At 45.8% G+C, this 23,624-nt stretch overlaps 1 protein-coding gene across 1 annotated transcript in view; it reads left to right on the forward strand.

The window, feature by feature from the left end:
* col22a1 (collagen, type XXII, alpha 1) overlaps positions 1-22,997 on the forward strand; it is a 375,895-nt gene extending 352,898 nt beyond the window's left edge. The window contains exons 54-61 of the mRNA XM_038808788.1: positions 668-739; positions 1,548-1,583; positions 1,736-1,780; positions 4,280-4,459; positions 5,062-5,128; positions 5,540-5,722; positions 6,521-6,598; positions 19,779-22,997. Of these exons, the coding sequence (XP_038664716.1) occupies positions 668-739; positions 1,548-1,583; positions 1,736-1,780; positions 4,280-4,459; positions 5,062-5,128; positions 5,540-5,722; positions 6,521-6,598; positions 19,779-19,966 (849 nt within the window). The 3' untranslated portion in view covers positions 19,967-22,997. The remainder of the gene's footprint in view (positions 1-667; positions 740-1,547; positions 1,584-1,735; positions 1,781-4,279; positions 4,460-5,061; positions 5,129-5,539; positions 5,723-6,520; positions 6,599-19,778) is intronic.
* Positions 22,998-23,624: the final 627 nt, after the last annotated feature.

A 23,624-nucleotide genomic window follows, 5' to 3' on the forward strand; every position in this document is an offset into this window, starting at 1 on the left:
GCTACATTGTTCAATACTGTATATGCTTCTGTATCAGGAGGCTGCGTATTAAGCCAAGTATCCCTTGTTTGTATTATTTTGAGCAGTACTATTGTTAGTCCACCACATTTAAAATTCTTGTGATTGTTTGCTTGACAACTTAGTGAAAACTCAGAGATACGGCAGGAATGATCTGTAAATCTGGGCAATTAGTTAGCCTGTTCTAATTGCTCGAACTGCCATTGGACGATAAAGAGGAAGATGTGGAGTTACCACATCTTTTGAAAAATGTGCATCTGTGTCAATATTAGGCGGGAAGAGGGTCACCTTCAATGTTGATATCTTTCAAATGCATATCTTGTCAACACTCACAGAAATTTTGTGAGGTGAACAGAAGACCTTACCATCTGTGGAAAAGAGGAAAAAAAATTGGGACGTGACTAAAAGCAAATATTTCTGCATCCTTGAAGTGGTGAGGCCAAGATTTGTCAATGTCAGTGTCCTGTCATCATTCGAGTTTCAAAGAACATTACTAATTTTTGGTTGGGAACATTTCTTCAAAAAGGATTACATCCCACTAAAAATATCATCATTCTTCGACAGACTATGAGTTGATTTATGCACTTTGTATTATTTTCTAGATTTGAGGGAATAGACTATTTTTCACCTGAGCTTGTTTGAATTTTAGGGATCAAAGGGTTCTAAAGGAACAAATGGAGAGCCAGGTTTTCCAGGACCCCAGGGTATACCAGGATCACAAGTAAGCATTTGTTTTTCTCACAACAGAGGAGTAATTTTTATTTTTAAATATAAGGAAAGACAAACTTTCTGTTTAAAAGCAACATAAAAGGATAGAAGAGACAACCCTCAGCCTGCAGCAGGCCAGCAGTGTTTTCTCAATTCTGATTTCTTGGCAGGGCTGTTTTCCAAATCATAAAACATTAGAAAAGTTACGGCACAGAAAGAGGCCATTCATTTTAATATCACTTTCCAGCACCTTACAGGTTGCAGCAGTTCAGGTACAGATCCAGATACCTCCTAAATGAGTTGAACGTTTCTGTCTCAACCATCAACTTGAGTAGTTGGCACTGTAATTCTTCTATCAATCACCTTAAATATATACTGCCTGGTAAATGGCTCCTTAGCTTGGGGTCCAGCCCAACCAATCTAGGCCCCTCATAATTTTGTCCCCCTCAAATCCTAGAATAAAGATTATGTGTCCATATTGTTGGTGGGTCATACAGGAACACTATTAATTAGTACCCTATGGATTAATATGCTCAGGGAACTCCATGGATCCCCTGTTGGCATCAGCACTTAGACTTCAGAATGGAGAATCCAGTCCCAGATCCAGCAAGCTGATAGAATCATTCAAATTACATTTCCAGATCCCTCAGTGCAAAATGAATATGTTCTAATTCCTTTTATATTAGTGCAATGCTTTTTGTTCAGATCAAAAAACTATTCGTTTTCAGATGTTGCTACTTGTCTATAACCTTCCATGAACTTGTCTCACTTTGCCTCTTCTTGCAAGCTAGTGTTTATCATCTTCCTTTCTTCATGAACAGGGACAGCCAGGAGAGACGGGGAACCCAGGAAAAACCGTAAGTAACTATATCTATCTTCACATTCTTCTAATAGTAACCATCTGGTTCGTAGCCATTGTTGCTCTTAATCTAAATAGAACCACAGGATACATCTCCTCGTTATGTTCGAAATGCAATAGTTTGAAGACTGCCTTTGCTCTTCTGTGCAGGGATCTCCAGGCAAATCAGGTGCTCAGGGGCCCAAAGGAGAGAGGGTAAGTGATGGAATGATGAAGACAATTTTAATATCACTGATACTGTCAAAACAAGCAGAAAGCTAAATAAACTGATCTCCGATCCATCAAACAAGATACAGGTCCAATGTAAAAGGGTCCAACTGAATGTGCAGTGTTATTCATTTCATCGTTAAGCTATGTCCATTGCTCCTGAGGGCAAATATCGTTTCCCTGGTGAAATCATCACACACCTCAGATCAAATCTGGAATTTGTTTGGTAATGTGGCTTGTACTGCGATGGTTAATATATTTGTTCACGAAGCCATCAAGACGACATCAAATTCAGTTTTAAAAGGACATAAGTATGCAGTGTATTAGTGTCCCATAACTTCCTGGTTCACCAGCATCACATTTTGGGGGTACCCAAATGGTGTGCTGGGGAATCCCTCCAGGAGATTATCACAATAATTACCCAACAATTGCCCAGAAGCGCTAACTTCTTCTGCACAATTGCATGGGATGGGAACCATCAGACAGAAGCAATTTAAATGACTAACCTTGGATGTTTCGACCATTTTTACCCTGATAGTTACTCTTCAAGCATTAGACAGAAAAAATATCACTTCTAACTCCAGAGTAACATTTTAAAAACTCAGCTTAGCCTCACAAGGGAACACCCGGCACAGGTATGATGACCCAGAGCACCCAGAACACCAACCTCACCTCCGATCCAACACCCCACCTCCAGACCACTCCCTCACCACCTCTCCGGTTCGACTTGACCCCCCCCCCCCCTGCTTCAGTGCAATCCAATGCCCCCATTCAGTCAGACCACACCAAACCAACTCCCTCCACCCATCCCCAGGTCCGACTTAACCAACCCAGCCCCGCTCCCCCCCCCCCCCCCCCCACCCCCCAACAACTCCGGTCCGACTTGCCCCCACTCTCTCCAGTCTGACATTACTCACGTTCCTCTTTGGCCTGACCCTCCACCACCCAACCCTCCACCCCCACTTCTCCTGTCTGACTCGACCTACAAACCTATCCCCTATCTCACCTGTTGTCTGAACTATTTTCCTTCTAATTGTCCCTTTCAATACCTTCTTTATGGCAGCTAGTGCTGTAAAACGAGTGCATCTCCTACCTCTCTGCGCCGCAATTACTCCACACCGATGTAGTCAAGAACTAACTTCCTGAGTAAGGAAGGTTGGGCGAGCCACGGGCTTTGGAATTCCAGCCTGGGTAAGTCCATCGACAGTGGCAACCCGCCGGTGATTGCCAATCTGAGGAAGTTATGGCCTTTATTAGGAATGTGGGGTGGGTTTTAGTAAATACCAATTGCAGGTTGTTAAACATTATCCAAATGGAATACAGAAGAGAAAAACTGCAAGAATGAATTCAAGCTGTGAGCAGAACTCAGCAATTTTCCTCCACTGAAATGAATCAAATGGTTTTGTAAGGCGTGTGCAACCCTCCATACTAGAGTTTTCTGTGCTTCACCTTAACCGGGTGTTAACCTGGTTGATGGCCAGGATTCCATCTATGGTTAGCTTGGCATCCTAGCCAATATTCCTCCTTCAACCAACACCACTAGAAATAGATTAATGACCTTGCTTGTCATTTGTGGGATCTTGCTGTTCATGTGGATGGCATACATGACAACAGTGATAGTTCCTCAAAAATAATTTAATTGTTGTGATGGCATATCATTGGAACAAGGTACCATTATAAACACAAATTTGTTTGATCTTTGATTGAAATTCAGAGAATAATTGTGCCAAAAGAAAGGAAAATAAATAACACCATGAGAAATATTTTGAATAGACATAGAACTTTTGGAAGATTTATGTCCTTTTTGTCGTTAGCTGCAAAAATGTTCAGTTGCTGTGTTTCATAACGTGAATATTTCCTATAATCTATTTCTATTTCCAGCGAAATATAGAACATAGAACATAGAACAGTACAGCACAGAACAGGCCCTTCGGCCCTCGATGTTGTGCCGAGCAATGATCACCCTACTCAAGTCAACGAATCCACCCTATACCAGTAACCCAACACCCCCCCCCCCCCCATTAACCTTATTTTTTAGGACACTAAGGGCAATTTAGCATAGCCAATCCACCTAACCCGCACATCTTTGGACTGTGGGAGGAAACCGGAGCACCCGGAGGAAACCCACGCAGACACGGGGAGGACGTGCAGACTCCGCACAGACAGTAACCCTGCCGGGAATCGAACCTGGGACCCTGGAGCTGTGAAGCATTTATGCTAGCCACCATGCTACCGTGCTGCCCCTTTTTAGTAAAACCTAATAAATAGGTTTATTATTTTATTAGAAGAAGTGATCAGAGGAAATCTTCCAACCTTGTCCATGATTCCAGTGACCAAACCATTATGCCGTTACCGCATAGTCAATGATTTGATGGAGTAGAAAAAAGATAGGGTTAAATGAGAAAAAGTGCAACAACAAATTTTATTAAGTATTCTGTTTTTTAATTCTTTTATTTCCAAGGTTCAATTTGTTTTTCTTTTGGGCAGGGCGATCGAGGCATCAAAGGTGAAAAAGGAATCCCGGGAGAAAAAGGACAATCTGGTGATCCAGGGCTTCCCGGTATAAAAGGACACACTGGGATAATGGGTCCAGTGGGGCCTCCAGGAGAAAGAGGTTCAGTTGGATCACCAGGACAATTAGGTCCTCCTGGTATAGCTGGAGAAAGAGTAAGCACCTGAATACTGATATCACACCAAGTTACGAATTGTAAAGTTTAGGATTTTGAGATATAAAACCCTTCTAATTAAAAAAAAAAGTCTTAAGTTCCAAATTTTTTCAGTATCTAACATTAGGTTTCCTCAATTGTGCTTTACCTACAAGATATGGACGACTATTATTTGTGAATTAGACAAAATTTATTAAGTAAAATGCAAATACATGCAAATGCAAAAACTAGTAAAGACATCTTGGATAATCTATCCTCAAGGGCCCAGGATTCCTTGGTCCCTGGCAGCACAGCCAGTCTGATTTTTTTCTGCCTCAAAGCTAATGGTCAACCATGACTCAGAAGAAATGTGCCATTAAAGCAACGGTAAACTGTGCCATCAAGGAAACTAATTCTATAAAATCAGGAATAATATTTTGAAATCATAACCCTGACCAGAAAAATATAGTGGGAATCTGCATTTATATTTTCTATCCATTTAAAATTGCTAGCCTAGACACTTGCTATGTACTGTCTGGAGGTAATGTTCCCTTTCAGGAGCGGAGTTTGGTAAAATTACCCCTCATACATTGACACATGCGCACTTGGCGTTACTTTCCCTAGGGTGAACCACCATCCTCTGAGCAACTGAGAAGACTTATACGGGAAGAGCTGTCGAAGCAACTTGATGGTAAGTTGCACTTCACATTTCTATATTCTCTCTACTGCACTTCTGTAATAGCACAGTCTTGGGGCCAAAGTTTCAGCCTATCCTTTAGAAATGAGGTGAAAATATTTCTTTCTCTGATTACTTTAAGTGCAATGCATTTGGACAATTCCAAATGGGTAGAAAATAGTGACTCCCATCAAAGATGTGCAGGTTAGGTGGAGTTATGGGGATGGGACAGAGGAGTGGGCTTAGTTAGGGTGCTCTTTCAGAGAAAGGGTCAATGCAGATTTGATGGGCTGAATGGACTAATTCTACACTCGACAGATTCTCTGGATTCCAATTTAATCGAACCTAGTGGTAACCTCCAAGATATTGTGACTGGACTTTTTTTTACAATGAGTAAAATAAGGGCTTTGTAATATTTATTTTCAGTGCGGCTGTCCTACCTCATGTCTCAGTTTCAACCAACATCTGTGAAAGCACCACCTGGGAAGCCAGGGCCTCCTGGCCCACCAGGGATGGATGGTTTCCCTGGGAGGCCAGGTATCCCGGGAGAACCTGGACCATCTGGACAACATGGCTCCGAAGGACCTGGTGGGCCAATGGGTCCAAAAGGTATGAATTTTCTGATTATTTTAAAACTCTTCTTAAGTATATTAGGATAAAAATCATCTGGTGGTTTCAAATTTGAGACACAAGTTCTGATTCATTTATTCACTTATTTTAAAATTGGTCAGATGATGTGGTCAGTGACCCTTTCAATAGACAACCTAGTAATCCTAACATAATAATAATACATGTTAATTATTTCAAATATCAAGGCAGAACAGCGGTTACACCATAGAATGGCAAAATGTAAGACATCATAATCCACACGCACATTTTCAAATGATTCTGGTTGATTATGTTATCCTGTTATTTTAGCAGCTTGCTAGTAAAACCTTACTGTTTGTGTACTGGTTGTGATTTGTACTAGTTGCCATATTACTTCATATGTGATGAATTAAAGATTGCAACATTATTGAAGGTTGTTGCAGAACAATGGCATGAGCAAAACTTCATGTCAAATTCACCACCAGTCACTTATAGAGGATACTTCACTGTCACCAATTTAAATGATCAATTATGTCTCCTCAACAGGTTTAACATCAGAAAAAAAGTAGATAGAATGTTAATATTGATAATGTGCATGTAATTCCTGGAAATATCATGATCTGGCAAAAGTTCTCATCACACATACGCACGCATACCACACACACCCTTCTGAGTGTGCGATAATTTTCGCCCTAACCCTGGGACCAAATGTAATATTTTAGTTAACGTGTCTTTATATTAAGGAGGGCACCAAAAGTTGATTTAAACTAAAGTACACATATTCCTGGTCTGTTACAAGTGGTGCTCTTTTATATGCAGGTGACAGAGGCACTAAGGGTGGAAAAGGAGAAACTGGTGTTGGACAGAGGGGTGATCCTGGTTCACCAGGCCCTGCTGGTAAGATCCTTTATTTTATTCTATATCGTTAAACATTGCTATAAATTATAAAGTACATGTTTTTGAATCTTGGTTGAGATGTAAAGAATGATATATCAAAATAATAATTTCCTTGTTCTAGTTTTTCAGTTATTGTTTGTTGTAGAACTTGCATGAATCAAGAACGGGACTCTTTCTTCTCCTACCAATTTCCCAATGGTGTTCTGTAGTCAGACTACTTATGGATGCAAATGTCCCAAGAATATCTCCCTCACTCTGGGCGAAATTCTCCGCCCCCCACGACGGGTGGGAGAATAGCGGGAGGGCCATCCCAACATTTTTGCCGCCCTCCCGCTATTCTCCCCCCCCCCCGCCGAAGTCCCGACCCGAATCGCTGCCGCCGTTTTTTTACGGCCGGCAGCGATTCTCAGCTGTTAGATGGGCCGAAGTCCCAGCCCTTTAATCCGTTTTTACGAACGGCAAACACACCTGGTCTTGCCGTTCGTAAAAACGGCGCGACTAACTCGCTATTAATAACCATGGCACCGATTGGCACGGCTGTACCACGGCCGTGCCAAGGGTGCCATGGGCCCGCGATCGGTGGGCACCGATCGCGGGCAGGGGGCCCGATGCTCGCGCACTACTTGTCCTTCCGCCGCCCCGCAGTATCCATTCGCGGGGCGGCTGAGGGGCAACCCGGCCCGCGCATGCGCGGGTTTCGCGCAAAAACGCGATGACGTCACCCGCGCATGCGCGGGTTGGAGTCTTCCAAACTGCGCATGCGCGGCTGACATCATATGACGCGTCAGCCGGCGCTAACTCCGGCAAGCGGGCTTAACGATTTTCGTTAAGCCCGTCTTGCCGGAGCCTACGGCGTCGGGCTGCTAGCCCCGACCGGGGACCAGAATCGGTCCCCGGTCGGGAAGGGGCGCGCTGCCGTAAAACCCGCCCGGGTTTTACGCCAGCTTTACGATTTCTCCCGTTTTGGGAGAATCGCGCCCTCTGTTTTACATTTTCTGTTTCCAAGTCTTCAATGATGTTGACACATATCCACCAGTGTCAGAATGAAGATCAGTAGGGAATTGTGATATCATCCCTGAACTGATTGTACTCATAAAATCATACTTACACTGTAAGCCACTTACAAGGGGGAAACTCTATATGGTGCACTGCCAGTATACTTCCCGACATTGCAGCATTCAGCATCCGATTCAAAACCAGCAATAGTCATTTGTACTGCTACCATCAGATGGATTTACACAGAACTTTACTGGCCAAATTGCTCCTGGTCACTGGTAAAAAGGAATTGTAGAGGGATATCTAACTGGTATTAAACCTGATTACTGCATCGGAAGATTGGTTGATACTGTTAACATGGAAGAAAGGGGTAAAAGCCATCCGATTTCCCTCAAATGAAAGAACGTAAGTAAATTTTGATGTTGAGGTTAGGCTGTGTTAAAATAGTTAGGTGCCTTTTATCATAGAATTTTTATCATAGAAATTACAGTGCAGAAGGAGGCCCATCGAGTCTGCACTGGCTCTTGGAAAGAGCACCCTACCCACACCCACACCTCCACCCCATCCCCATAACCCAGTAACCCTACCCAACACTAAGGGCAGTTTTGCACACTTTGGGCAATTTAGCATGCCCAATGCACTTAACCTGCACATCTTTGGACTGTGGGAGGAAACCGCAGCACCCGGAGGAAACCCACGCAGACACGGGGAGAACGTGCAGGCTCCGCACAGACAGTGACCCAAGCCAGGAATTGAACCTGGGACCCTGGAGCTGTGAAGCAACAGTGCTAGCCGGTTTGCTACCGTGCTGCCCTGCGCTTTCCACAACTCATTATCTTCTGCTAAAGTTACAATGAACATGAAAATGAACCCACTTGGAAATTCACCCCAGAGACCAGTCTTGTCACTCTTCTCTATTCTGCCTCCAGGGATTGAATATTTCCTTTCCTTTTCAGAAATTGGCACAGTATTTACAGTGTGGTTTGAACAGCAGTTCCTTTGACTTGAATTCCATTGTGTTGGCTACATAATTAGTCACTCTTTTATATGTGCTGATTGCTGTTCCACATTGGTTGGACGTATTGGGCTGGACCTTTGTCAAAGAGATGGGTATCAGGAGTCAGGAAATTTCCAACATACAAATCCATCTCTGTTGAGGAGGCCCCCACCAACCTTATTTTCATGTTGAGGAGGCAGAACAGGGTGCAGTGTGGCCCACTGCCTTCGAATACAGGACCAAGGTGGCAATGGAGACAGACAGCAGGTTAGAACGTCCACCTCTTTATGCTCAGCCATGACCCATTTATGCCCCCCATATCTTCCTTACCTCCTCATATCTCCCATGCTTCTCATGCTATGGCTGGTCCCCCTCTATCTCCCATGCCCCCATATCTGCTCATTGCATTATTCTCATGCCCTTTTCACACTCCCACTGTACAAAGAACCATTGAACCAGCATTAAGTCTGGAAAGCCTTTGAAATGATTCTGAAAGATTTGAAAAGATGCTTTGAAAAAAACTGCTCAGCTTACAAACTGCACAACTCCCAATCAACCTCAGCCATTCTCAGTGGCAGGATTTACGGGTTGTTCACGTCGGTGGGGGAAATTCCGGTCCCACCCTGACGCATGGGTTTCCCAGCGACAAGGGGTACTATCAATGGGATTTCCCGTTGACAACAGCAGGACCGGTAGATCCGCCTTGCCTGCCGGAAAACAAACGACGGGCTGGTGGGAAAATCCCGCCCAGTTTATTTTATTTATCTCTATTTATTTAACCTTGATTTATCCGGGTAAGTCAATTGAGAACTAATTCTCATTTACAATAAAGACCTGGCCAAGAGGCTTATGCAGCAACAACAGAAATAATGCAGCAATCCAATTCATTTAAACAATAAAGTACAAATTAACGGTGAAAGAAAAGAACATGTCTCAGTCAACAGTCTTAACCCTTTGGTGAAAGGCATCTATGGTGATAAAATTAGTCAGCTACAGCTTTACTTGTACCTTGATCCAATCACCAGCAGCCGCAAACTGCAATGGATTATGACCAATGACGGAGCTCCCTCTGGAGTGACCATTTGATCACATCACATGACCTCAGGTTATGGAAAGAGACACTAAAATGTGACAAACTTTTCAAATAGGCAGGTGTTTTACCTAGAAAGGCTCAATAAACTAACAGAGGCTAGTGGAGTTGGCACCTTAGGAGTGATTTAATGGGCAACAAAGAGTCCCATTTTGGGTGCGTTTAGTGAAGTGCAGAGAATGACCCCACTATCTAAGAAGACTCTCGTTCTTGGCCCCAGCACTTACCTTCATTTCCTGTACTGATGAGATCATTCACAGGAAGAGATCCGGGTGCAATTTTAAAAAGCTGCCCCAATCTCCTGACCCACCCTCGGACTCCCACTGTGGCCTCCGGACCCCCCAACGCCCCAGTTAGAGGGTCAACGAGCCCCCTGCCCCACCCCACCTCAAGATCAGAGCACTCCTGGACCCAATACCTTACAGTGCCACCCTGCCACTGCCAACTTGGCACTGCTCCTGTCAGGGTGCCCTGTTGGCAATGTCAAGGTGCCAGGGTACCACCATGCCCAGAGCCCGACAACCCGCCGGCATCCAATGGCCTGGGAGATCCCTCCCCCAGGTGCCATTACACCTAGTTCACATTTGTCTTAGACATAGAACAGTACAGCACAGAACAGGCCCTTCGGCCCTCGATGTTGTGCCGAGCAATGTTCACCCTACTCAAGCCAACGTATCCACCCTATACCAGTAAACCCCCCCCCATTAACCTTATTTTTTAGGACACTAAGGGCAATTTAGCATGGCCAATCCACCTAACCCGCACATCTTTGGACTGTGGGAGGAAACCGGAGCACCCGGAGGAAACCCACGCACACACGGGGAGGACGTGCAGACTCCGCACAGCAAGTGCTAAATGGCACCATGGAGAAGCCTCCAAGGCACGGGTTTTCAGTGATGGCGAGATCCAGATCGTGACATCCCCAGATCTTGTTAGATCTCACAAGGCGCTTTGTAAATCTCACGAGAGGCTTCTCGCAAAATTTAACGGCTTCGCCGCATCCCGAGTTGGGTGCAACGAGGCCGTTCAATCAGCAATAAGGGTCAGTTAATCAGCGAGTACAGGTCACAGTGGTGGATATGAAAAGGAATAAGTCACAAATCTAATTGCAGAACAAAAGCAGATATCTAACTTGCCAAGAAAGGCTTTGAAGGGCATTCTATAAATGAGGTCACCGTAAACAACAGTGAGCAGCATATGAACAATGATGTGTCTGATAGAATAAGTAAAGCAGAACATATTGCAATACAGAAAACCAAGTCTAGATTTAAGCTGAGTTTATAAAATGTCAATGTGGAAATTAAAAGTCAAAGCGTGGTCCAACCAGATTACAAAATATTTGGAAGTGGAAACCTGCTCAAGTTCAGAGTTAAAAAGTGCTAAAATGTTGTGATGACAGATAGAGTAAGATTTTTTCCTATTAAACAGCATAAACTTGGTTTGAGTCAAGGTCAACTGAAGATGAAGACAAAAAATGCCTGTTGTACATTGGTAAAAATGAGTCGCAAATTGTTCGAAACAAAAGGAATGTAGAGACCTACAGAATATAAGATTGTGGTAGTTGCAGATAGATGAATAAAAGAGCTCTCTTGATTGAACAATATTGAGCGTGATTAAACTAAATCGGAACAAGTACCATAGCGAGCACGTTTAGCCGCGTGTTTCCTGGCGCTCGCAGCCCCGGGAAATATAAAGCTATGGAACGGCACTCAGGTTAGATCGGAGTCTCAGTAGAGAACGCATGGCTGAGGCCACACATAGCCCCATTTTCTGCACTGGGGAACGAGAGATCAAGCACCATTTAAAAATGGCATCCAGATTTTTGCAGCCCCTGACACAACCCCCGACCTCCCCCAAGTCTCAACTCGCTATGGGGGGGGGGGTCCCCAGACCCCCCAGCACCTGCACAGGGCACCCCCAGCCCGATCGCCATTGCACAAAAAATTCCTAACACATTCCTAACACTGGCAGTGACACCTCACCAGTGTTAGGAATTCACCCAGATGGCACTGCCAGGGTGCCCAGGTTACACCAGCAATGCCAAAGTACCACCCTGCCCTCAGGCACATGGGGGCTCCGATCCACTGGGAGGCCTCAACAAGAGCCATTCCATCTGGTCCCTGTTTGAGGAGACCGGTACTTAATGCTACTCGCCCAAGGTCTCCGAGGCAAAGGGGGTGGATCCCAACATCTCGAGTGCCTTGGAAACTGCATATTAGAATGAGGCTAGCTGTCTTGCTCTAATATGCAGATTTGCCACAAAGTGTTTCCGCCCTCAATGGGTGGGATTTACATCACATCTTGTGAGATCGCGTTAGATCTTGCGAGGCATTGCAGCCAGGTAGTTCCCGCAAGCAGGGTCTCCTACCTTCTATCGGCACGTTGCGCCACAGCACTCTGCGTTTTGGGTGCAACATGGTCATTCAATCGCGCCCATTGTTTACGTAAATAGACAAAAGAACAGGCCTAAAATAGAACCCTGTGGACACCCTTTTTAAATGTAAAACTAGAGATGCTTTTTCAATAAGTTTTTATCCATTTCAGGTGTCTTAACCTTGAGTGAATGAACATAAGAACATAAGAACTAGGAGCAGGAGTAGGCCATCTGGCCCCTCGAGACTGTTCCGCCATTCAATGAGATCATGGCTGATCTTTTGTGGACTCAGCTCCACTTTCCTTCCCGAACACCATAACCCTTAATCCCATTATTCTTCAAAAAGCTATCTATCTTTATCTTAAAAACATTTAATGAAGGTGCCTCAACTGCTTCACTGGGCAAGGAATTCCATAGATTCACAACCCTTTGGGTGAAGAGGTTCCTCCTAAATTCAGTCCTAAATCTACTTCCCCTTATTTTGAGGCTATGCCCCCTTATTCTGCTTTCACCCGCCAGTGGAAATAACCTGCCTGCATCTGTCCTATCTATTCCCTTCATGATTTTATATGTTTCTATAATCCCTCATCCTTCTAAATTCCAACGAGTACAGTCCCAGTCTACTCAACCTCTCCTTGTAATCCAACCCCTTCAGCTCTGGGATTAACCTAGTGAATCTCCTCTGCACACCCTCCAGTACCAGTACGTCCTTTCTCAGGTAAGGAGACCAAAACTGAACACAATACTCCAGGTGTGGCCTCACGAACATCTTATACAATTGCAGCATAACCTCCCTAGTCTTAAACTCCATCCCTCCAGCAGTGAAGGACAAAATTCCATTCGCCTTCTTAATCACCTGTAAACCAACTTTTTGCAACTCATGTACTCACACGCCCAGGTCTCTCTGCACAGCAGCATGTTTTAATATTTTATCATTCAAATAATAATCCCTTTTGCTGTTATTCCTACCAAAATGGACAACCTCACATTTGTCAACATTGTATTCCATCTGCCAGACCCGAGCCCATTCACTTAACCTATCCAAATCCCTCTGCAGACTTCCGGTATCCTCTGCACTTTTTGCTTTACCACTCATCTCAGTGTCGTCTGCAAACTTGGACACATTGCACTTTGTCCCCCAAGTCCAAATCATCTGTGTAAATTGTGAACAATTGTGAACCCAACACTGATCCCTGAGGGACACCACTAGCTACTGATTGCCAACCAGAGAAACACCCATTAATCCCCACTCTTTGCTTTCTATTAATTAACCAATCCTCTATCCATGCTACTTAATGCCATGCATCTTTATCTCATGCAGCAACCTTTTGTGTGGTACCTTGTCAAAGGTTTTCTGGAAATCCAAATATACCACATCCATTGGCTCCACATTATCTACCGCACTGGTAATGTCCTCAAAAAATTTCACTAAATTAGTTAGGCGCGACCTGCCTTTATGAACCCATGCTGCGTCTGCCCAATGTGACAATTTCCATCCAGATGCCTCGCTATTTCTTCCTTGATGATAGATTCCAGCATCTTCCCTACTACTGAAGTTAAGCTAACTGGCCTATAATTACCCAATTTCTGCCTACCTCCTTTTTAAACAGTGGTGTCACGTTTGCTAATTTCCAATCCGTCGAGACCACCCCAGAGTCCAGTGAACTTTGGTAAATTATCACTAGTGCATTCGCAATTTCCCTCGCCATCTCTTTTAGCACTCTGGGATGCATTCCATCAGGGCCAAGGGACCTGTCTACCTTTAGCCCCATGAGCTTGCCCATCACTACCTCCTTAGTGATAACAATCCTCTCAAGGTCCTCACCTGTCATAGCCTCATTTCTATCAGTCACTGGCATGTTATTTGTGTCTTCCACTGTGAAGACCGGCCCAAAAAACTGTTCAGTTCCTCAGCCATTGCCTCGTCTCCCATTATTAAAACATCCCTTCTCATTCTCTAAAGGACCAATACTTACCTTAGCCACTCTTTTTTGTTTTATATATTTGTAGAAACTTTTACTATCTGTTTTTATATTCTGAGCAAGTTTACTCTCAGAATCTATCTTTCTCTTCTTTATAGCTTTTTTAGTAGCTTTCTGTTGTCTCCAAAAGATTTCCCAGTCCTCTAGTCTCCCACTAATCTATGCCACTTTGTATGCTTTTTCTTTCAATTTGATACTCTCCCTTATTTCCTTAGATATCCACGGTCGATTTTCTCTCTTTCTACCGTCCTTCCTTTTTGTTGGTACAAACTTTTGCTGAGCACTGTAAAAAATCACTTGGAAGGTTCTCCACTGTTCCTCAACTGTTTCACCATAAAGTCTTTGTTCCCAGTCTACCTTAGCTAGCTCTTCTCTCATCCCATTGTAATCAAATTAAAAATAGTAATTCAAATCAACCCAAAATAGTTAGTTAAGTCAAATTTTAAAATGTTTTAATAGTCATTCAAATCAACTTATAAATGGTAATCTAAGTCAAATCAAATCTAGTATTTAAATCTGTAACTACAGATATTCAGTAAGAAGTCTTGCAACACCAGGTTAAAGTCCAACATGTTTGTTTCAAACACGAGCTTTCAGAGCACTGCTCCTTCCTCAGGTGAATGAAGAGATATGTTCCAGAAACATTTATATATAGACAAATTCAAAGATGCCAGACAATGCTTAGAATGCGACTTGATGTCAGTGTCTATATGCGCGATCTTCCTGGAGATCCTCTGCACTTTGAGCCGGCTGTTTGCGGTGTCGATGGTAGCCATGATGTACAGCTAATTCCATTGGCAGAACTTTACAATCCCAATGTGGTAGTCACCACTTGCTGTATTCTATGTATTACGGTAAGATACATATATTCGAGGTACATGGGTAAATCCCTGCCTGCTGGCTCCGCCCAGTAGGTGGCGTATAAATGTGTGTGCTCGCCATTGTTGCAGCCATTCTGGCAGCAGCTACAGGAGGCACAACATCTTTGCTCAATAAAGCCTCGATTATTCCACTACTCTCGTCTTTGTGGTAATTGACAGTGCATCAATTTATTGAGCAAAGATTTTTAAAACGATGGATCTTCGCATCAAGCCTGATCGCCTGCAGCTGAGTCCTCAAGCAGCCAACGCTACATCCACTTTTGACCACTGGCTAGCCTGCTTCGAAAGCTACCTCCGAACATCCGCTGCGGAACCCTCGAACGCACAGAAGCTACAAGTCCTTTATTCATGGGTGAGCACTGACATTTTCCTCTCATCCAGGATGCGCCCACTTACACCAAAGCAATGGAGCTCCTGAAGGGACACTACGTTCGACCAGTCAATCACCTTTACGCCAGGCACCTCCTGTCCACGAGACAGCAACTCCCCTGTGAGTCCATGGACGATTTCTGGCGTCATGGCCCTGCACATCCTGGGGAGGAACTGTCACTGCCAGGCAGTTTCGGCAGTCCAGCACACCAAACTTTTAATCTGAGATGCCTTTGTTACGGGCATGAGGTCTCCGTACGTCCGCCAGCGAACCCGTTAACAGTGGCCTCCCATAACGTCCAGTCGTAAGCCCCGACCGTATGGCATCCTCATGGGCATCGTGAGCCCCACCAGCTGCCAACTGCCAAGCCTGCGCCGCGCGGCAATCAGCCAACCCCGGGGTGCCCAAATGCTATTTTTGCGGGCAGAACAAACACCCCAGGCAGCCCTGCCCAGCGCAGAGCGCAACTTGCAACGGATGCGGAATGAAGGAACACTTTGTTTCTGTATGCCTGGCCCGGTCGGTCGCCGCTGTTTCTAGGCCCAGCGTTCCTACACCCCCCACGTGTGACCCAGGGGCCCCACCATTTTCCTCCTCACAAGCCACATGCGGCCTGTGGGCACCGCCATCTTCTTCTCTGCAGGCCACGTGCAGCCCGTGGGCGCCGCCATCTTCGGCGCCATTTTGGACGGCCATGCTCGTCTGGAAGCTCATCTGGCCGTTCATCACCTGCCGCTACCTCCACGACCGCTGACCAGCCCGGGGCCTCCCAGCATCTGCCGCAGCTCGCCTCGATCACCCTGGACCAGTCCTGGCCTCACGACCACAGTGACAACGGTGAAAATAAATGGGCACAAGACATCCTGCCTTCTTGACTCCGGGTGCACAGAGAGCTCCATCCACCCCACGATGGTAAGGCGCTGTTCCCTTGCGGTACACCCCATCACCTAGAAGACCTCCCTGGGCTCCGGATTCCATTCTGTGGAAATCCGGGGACACTGCATCGCGACCGTCACCGTCCAAGACGTAGAGTTTAGTAACTTCCAGCTCAATATCCTCCCCCACCTCTGTGCTGTCCTGCTAGTTGGCCTCAACTTCCAGTGCCACCACCAAAGCTTAACCTTAAAATTCGGCGGACCCCTACCCTCTCTCACCATATGCAGCCTCACGACCCTTAAGGTCGATCCACCCTTGTTTGCGAACCTCACCCCGGATTGCAAACCCATCGCCACCAGGAGCAGACGGTACAGTGCCCAGGACAGGACCTTCATTAGGTTGGAGGTCCAACGGCTTCTGCAGGAAGGGATCATTGAGGCCAGCAACAGGCCCTGTAGAGCCCAAGTGGTAGTAGTAAAGACTGGGGAGAAGCACAGGATGGTCATTGACTACAGTCAGACCATCAATCGGTACATGCAGCTGGACGTGTACCACCTCCCACGCATATCTGACATGGTCAATCAGATTGCACAGTATCGGGTCTTTTCTACAGTGGACCTGAAGTCCACCTACCACCAGCTCCCCATCCGCCCTGAGGACCGTCAATACGCTGCATTCGAAGCAGATGGCCGCCTCTATCACTTCCTTAGGGTTCCCTTCGGCGTCACTAATGGGGTCTCGGTCTTCCAACGTGACATAGACCGAATGGTTGACCAGTAAGGATGCGGGCCACCTTCCCGTACCTAGACAACGTCACCATCTGCGGCCACGATCAGCAGGACCACGACGCTAACCTCCTAAAAGTTCTCCAGACCGCGAAACTCTTTAACCTCACGTACAATAAAGAGAAATGCATGTTCCGCACCAACCGTTTAGTCATCCTTGGCTATGTCGTGGAAAATGGAGTTCTAGGGCCTGACCCCAACCGCATGCGCCAATTTCATGGAACTCCCACTCCCCTACTGCCCCAAGGCCCTGAAACGATGCCTGGGGTTTTTCTCCTACTATGTCCAGTGGATCCCTAATTATGCAGACAAGGCCCACCCACTCATTCAGTCCATAGTTGTTCCTCTGATGGCTGAGGCCCCCAGGCCTTCAACCGCATTAAGGCAGACATCGCCAAGGCCACGATGCACGCGGTCGACGAGTCCCTCTCCTTTCAGGTCGAGAACGATACATCGGACATAGCTCTGGCCGCCCTCAACCAGGCGGGCAGGCCCGTGGCCTTCTTTTGCTGCACCCTCCATGCCTCTGAAATTCGGCTCTCCTCTGTCGAAAAGGAGGCCCAAGCCATTGTGGAAGCTGTGTGGCATTGGAGGCATTACCTGGCCAGCAGGAGATTCACTCTCCTCACTGACCAAGGGTCGGTTGCCTTCAATGATAACAGCGGGGCCAGATCAAAAACGATAAGATCTTGAGGTGGAGGATCGAGCTCTCTCCACCTATAATTACGAGATTTTCTATCGCCCCGGGAAGCTCAACGAGCCCCCTGATGCCCTATCCCGTGGTACATGTGCCAGCGCACAAGTGGACTGACTCCGGGCCCTCCACTATGACCTCGGCCACCCGAAGGTCACCCGGTTCTTCCATTTTATCAAGGCCCGCAACCTGCCCTACTCCATTGAGAAGGCCAGGACTGTCACCAGAGACAGCCAGGTCTGCGCGAAGTGCAAGCCGCACTTCTACCGGCCAGATCGAGTGCACCTGGTGAAGGCCTCCCGCCCCTTTGAGCGCCTCAGCATGGACTTCAAAGGACCCCTCCCCTCCACCGACCGCAACACGTACTTTCTGAACGTGGTCAATGAGTACTACCGGTTACCTTTCGCTATCCCATGCCCCGATATGACTTCTGCCACGGTCATTAAAGACCTCCTCAGTATCTTCACTCTGTTCGGTTTCCCCACCTACGTCCACAGCGATCGGGGAATCCTTTGAGTGATGAGCTGCGTCAGTTCCTGCTCAGCAAGGGCATTGCCTCGAGCAGGACGACCAGCTACAACCCCCGGGGAAACTGACAGGTGGAGAGGGAGAACGGGACGGTCTGGAAGGCCGTCCTGCTGGCCCTGCGGTTTAAAAATCTCCCGGTCTCCCGCTGGCAGGAGGTCCTCCCCGACGCGCTCCACTCCATCCGATCGCTCCTCTGCACCGCGACTAACGAAACCCCCCATGAACGTCTCTTTGCCTTCCCCAGGAAGTCCACCTCTGGCGTCTCGCTCCCAACATGGCTGACAGTTCCTGGACCTATCCTCCTTCGCAAGCATGTGCAGACCCATGTCGGACCCTTTGGTCGAATGGGTCCACCTCCTACACGCGAACCCGCAGTACGCCTACATGGCACCCTACCGATGGCACCAAGACACAGTCTCCCTCCGGGACCTGGCACCCGCTGGATCCCCACCCACGACCTCCGTCCCGACATCCCCCCCCCCCCCCCCCCCCCCCCCCGGTTGCCTCATTCACCCCTGCGCCGCTCACCCTCACACCAGCGAACCTCACCGCATCCCCAGCCTCAGGAGGATCCGTCCTCCCACTGGTTCCACTCCGGGTTGATGAAGACGAGGACAACATGCTCCCAGAGTCACAGGTGATCAAGTCGGCGCCCACATCACCACCAGGACTGAGGCGATCGCAGAGGAGGATCAAGGCACCCGACAGACTGAACTTGTAAAATTTTTCCACCTCCCCCGCCGGTCTCTTTTTTTTAACAGGGGGTGAATGTGGTAGTCACCACTAGCTGTATTATATGTATTACGGTAAGACACATATACTAGAGGTACATGGGTAAATCCCTGCCTGCTGGCTCCGCCCAGTAGGCAGCGTATAAATATGTGTGCTCGCCGGTGCTGCAGCCATTCTGGTCGCAGCTACAGGAGGCACAACATCTTTGCTCAATAAAGCCTCGATTATTCCACTACTCTTGTCTTTGTGGTAATTGATAGTGCATCACCCTCACCAGCAGATTTGAAGATGGGGGCTTATAAAATGCTCTTTGAGCCCTGCCGACCACCTTCCCATCTGTCCCAGATGTGTCTCCCAATTACTGGCCACTTAAGTGCCTCATGCCATTCCTGCCACTATTATAGCTGTGATGGGGAGAGACCCAGGCCAAATGGGTGGCCTAAGGTTTTTATGTTGGTATTGGGTGAGGGAGGAGGGGCTACCTCCTTAGCGGTTGCCCTATGCCCAATGGGAAAACCTTCCCTTCTGAAGTCATGCCCTGCTTTAACCCACGCAGCACGTCTCCAGCCCCCAGCCTCTCAAAGGGACTCTCCCAACCCCTCAAACCCACTCGCTGGGACCACCAGTCAGACCCCTCCAATAACCCAGACATGCCTTCAGTCTGGCCTTCATTAGCTCCTCTTCCTCAAGACTGGCTGTCGTCCCAGCAATGGCCGCCACTCTGTGGAAACTGGGCTACCAACTGACATGAGCCATGGGTTGACAAGAAATCCAAACTTGGAGTAACTTGGAGTAAAGGGTTGAAGAACAAAATGTATTTTTCTCATTTGTAGTCTTTTGCTTATATTGTCATAACTTGTACCATCTATTTCTAGGTACCCCTGGTACACCTGGCTACGGGAAAGATGGAATTCCTGGTACCCCCGGGCCAGCAGGAGAGTCTGGCCTACCTGGTGGGATAGGCCCTCAGGGACCCCCTGGGCAGAATGGAGTGTGTGATCTGGCTCAGTGTGCTTACTACGCAAGCCTTGCCAGCCGGCCGTCCAACCAAAAAGGACCTTGAACCAAAATAAGGAAAGTCTGAAGAGTTGCAGGATTCAAGAGGCTGTTCGACAAACACACAACAGTAATATTACCATCAGCACCCTGTACAGCGATCACTCCCAGCACTCTTGCTGCCCGCCAGATGTGTTTCGACGTGAAGTTCCTGCCTTTTGTCCTAGGACAGTAGGAGAAATATACTGTATTCCAGCCATTAACACACACACATACACACACAGTCCCTTCCTACAAATCAATACCAGCTCCCAATTGTGACTTAAATGTGTGATTTTTAAAGCTCTCTAACTGTACATATTCTCAAAATCTGCAGCTCGTTCCCTGCATTGTTGTACCTCATCTTTAGTACAATCCACTGCGGCATATTTTAAATGTAATTTTCATACACTAGATAATTCAGTTATTCTCAGATTTCAGTGTTGTGAATATATATATATATAAAGTAAAATTAATAACAAAAACTGCTGATTTCCCCATGCTTAATTTAAAAGTAAATATCTCCCCACTGGCCTTGCAGGGCAGTTTATTTTCACTTTGCACAAATGACGTACTTGAGTTTTTAATCATATATTTTAACGACTATTAAATTTTCTATCATCTTCGTTGAGAAAATGGTAATGCCTGACCTTGCTGGTGGATTTAATACTTGTGCCTTAGTTTCCTCTCCACTGCTCTGTTTTTTTTTTAAATTAAATTTTAATTTATTGTGCTCAGCAAGGTGAGAGATTTTAAGACTCCTAATAGAGCACTTTCCATTACAAGAGCCCAGTTTCTGCATCAAGCACTCTCTGGTCACGTATAGATCTGCCTAACATGAAGTCATGCGCAACCTCTGCCTAGTTTGCCTAGCTCCCACTTCAGAAAAGTACTCCCTATTGTGTTGTTGTGATTTATTTTTTAGTCCATCGCCCACACTAGCCATATTAGGACCTTGAGGAGCAAAATTTCCAATTAGTTCTCTCTGCTTTCTCTGACTGAACTCTGGTTGAGGTTGGAGATGGGGCAATTGGTCCTCAACTCTCCCACTTCCATGGGGGCAAAAAGAACCAACTTCGGGACGCAGCATTCTGCATCTGGTTTACAACTAGATCCAAATCAGCAAAGGCTGAATTCCAGGTGTCCTATACAGCTGCCTTTGAATCTTAGACCGAATGCCTTTTCACGAGCTTTGATTAAAATTTAGCAGCTATGAGCAGAGCTGAAGTCCGATCTCTTCCGTGCAATTGTGTGGTTCCTAATAGGACTATATAGATAGAGGCTTCCATCGAAATAAAAGATATTTATGTTTTTTGTAAAATTGCCTATATGCAGAGCCATAGGAAGAAGAACTCCTCCTGGTTTCACAGCACTACTTTTCCATTGTCATTGAGAAGGTGCCCAACTAATTTTCTAACTAGCATCCTGCCTTTAGATGCCCAGTTGGCATATGCAGCTTACTGGAAATTGGTTGCCCAATTGGGTACAAGCCTTGGAATTCCATAATCAGAGTGCACCACCTATTTCAGGTCAAAAACAAACCAAGACCAATTGCTAGGCCATTGGCTCATGCTGGGTTATGGATGCACTTGGAACTGGCAGCTATCAGGCACTTTGCTCATAACTCTTTGTGTCAACTAATAGGATAGTGAAAACCATTTACTTAAGCATGGAGACTATCAGAGCCATGCAAAACCCTGCCTTCAGCCAATGCACACACACCCACACTCATTACAATAGAGTAAGACCCATGGCCAATGTTATTTTTCTTTCCGTCCCTAAGAAAGCACTTGAAGCCATGTGTAACTCCCAGCTCCTGCTTCCTGAGATCCAATTCCTCAAGATGGACCTAGTTTTATATCTGTGAATAAATATGTGTGAATTTACCCATTCAACCATTTGATCGCATGGCTGTGGAGAATAATAGGATATACTTGCCAGTGAAGTAGTCATTCCTATTCATTCACTCTAATGAGCACAACTGCAAAATGGGCAGGCGTGATAATCAGCCTCCTGAATCTGGAGGCAAAGACAGATGAGGAATCTCCATGTGAAAATGTCTCAGTTCCCACATTGTTTTGACTTCATATTAGCATCGAGAAATGAAGTCCTTAAATACTTATTTTTGAGTCACCTCAAACTATCCGTTAACCAGTCAGCCTGAAATCTAAACTAATTTGCCAGCTTTCCATCCATCCAGTTTTTGTAAAAATGTGATTTAAAAGTGCAGGGATCCCCCACACAGATCCAATCAGCAGGGAGAAACCTTTTGATTTTAAAAAAATCAGTTTGTTCCGGCAACTCATTGCCTTTCTTCCTCCAGCTTCCACTGGCCATAAGGACTCCACCACTAACCAGGTTTGTTTGTCAATGGAAAATGGAGAAGCCTCACCCAGCAAACTACTAACCCCCAGGCTGGAAAACCAACTGGGGTCAGGAGGTATTCCATTCTGCAGAGAGGTGCTTCCCTCGACCTTGAGAAATGGTAATTGTTATCTGAAGACTGTGATTTTACTTGTTGTATGTGAGTTTGTCATTAGAAAAGATTTGTTCTATAGTAGTATAATACTGCCGCTGTAAAGTGAAATGTAATGTTACTCACTTGACAATGGAAAATTTCCAACAGCTTCCACGTGCACATGATACGTCACACCTTAACATTCTGTATGAATTAGCATTTTCTAACAGAAATCAGGCGCTAAAGAATAGCACAATAAAGTTAACAGCATTTTTATTATAAACATGTATATAGATATACTATGTACATAAAAACTATGCTTACACTTGTATAAAGCTCACAGTGAATCGAATCAGTGTGACAAGAAGAGTGGTGCTTACATGAAAGGGTTAATTTTAGCCTAAATGAACGACCATTAAAATTGGACTGGGTGTAAAGTGGGTAGCAGTCAACTTGATTGCACCGGATTCAAGTCAGCTGGGCAGGCTAGCGTTACCAGTAAAATGTGCAATTGTGTACAGAACTTTTAATATTAAACTACAGATATCTAAATATATATATATATATATATATATATATTTCCAATTAAGGGGCAATTTAGCGTGGCCAATCCACCTACCCTGCACTTCTTTCGGTTGTGGGGGTGAGACCCACGCAGACATGGGAGAAGGTGCAAACTCCACACGGACAGTGACCCAGGGCCAGAATCCATACGGCCAGTGACCCGGGGCCAGAATCAAACCCTGGTCCTCGGCGCCGTGAGGCAGCACTGCTAACCACTGCGCCACCATGCAACCGTGATATCTAAATATTTTATAAAGCATAACCAATATTAAGGAGAGCAGAATTTCTCTCATAATTCGATGAGATCGAAACCCCTTGCCACAATTCACAAAATTTGGAATTTGCAGACTGATAACTGACTTTGTATACATTTTTCCTTGGGGGGAGCTGTGACCACTTTTTGATGATTTAATGAAACACAAGGCTGTGTGGACGCTTACCTAGTGGGATGCAATGCAAAGAGAATGCAGATTTTTATTATTTATCAATTTTAAAAAAGAAGGGTGTTTCAATGAACATATATGGATTAAATAACTTTCCAGTCAAATGTATAAATTGTTGATGTAGCAGTAAATAGAATTTTATTAACAAAAATACACTCAAAGCTGATATATTTTGTGTAAGTATTAATAGCTGAATATTTTATTAACCCTGAGTGGAAACT

This window comes from Scyliorhinus canicula, chromosome 10 (genome assembly GCF_902713615.1).
Source record: "Scyliorhinus canicula chromosome 10, sScyCan1.1, whole genome shotgun sequence".
Classification (NCBI taxonomy): domain Eukaryota; kingdom Metazoa; phylum Chordata; class Chondrichthyes; order Carcharhiniformes; family Scyliorhinidae; genus Scyliorhinus; species Scyliorhinus canicula.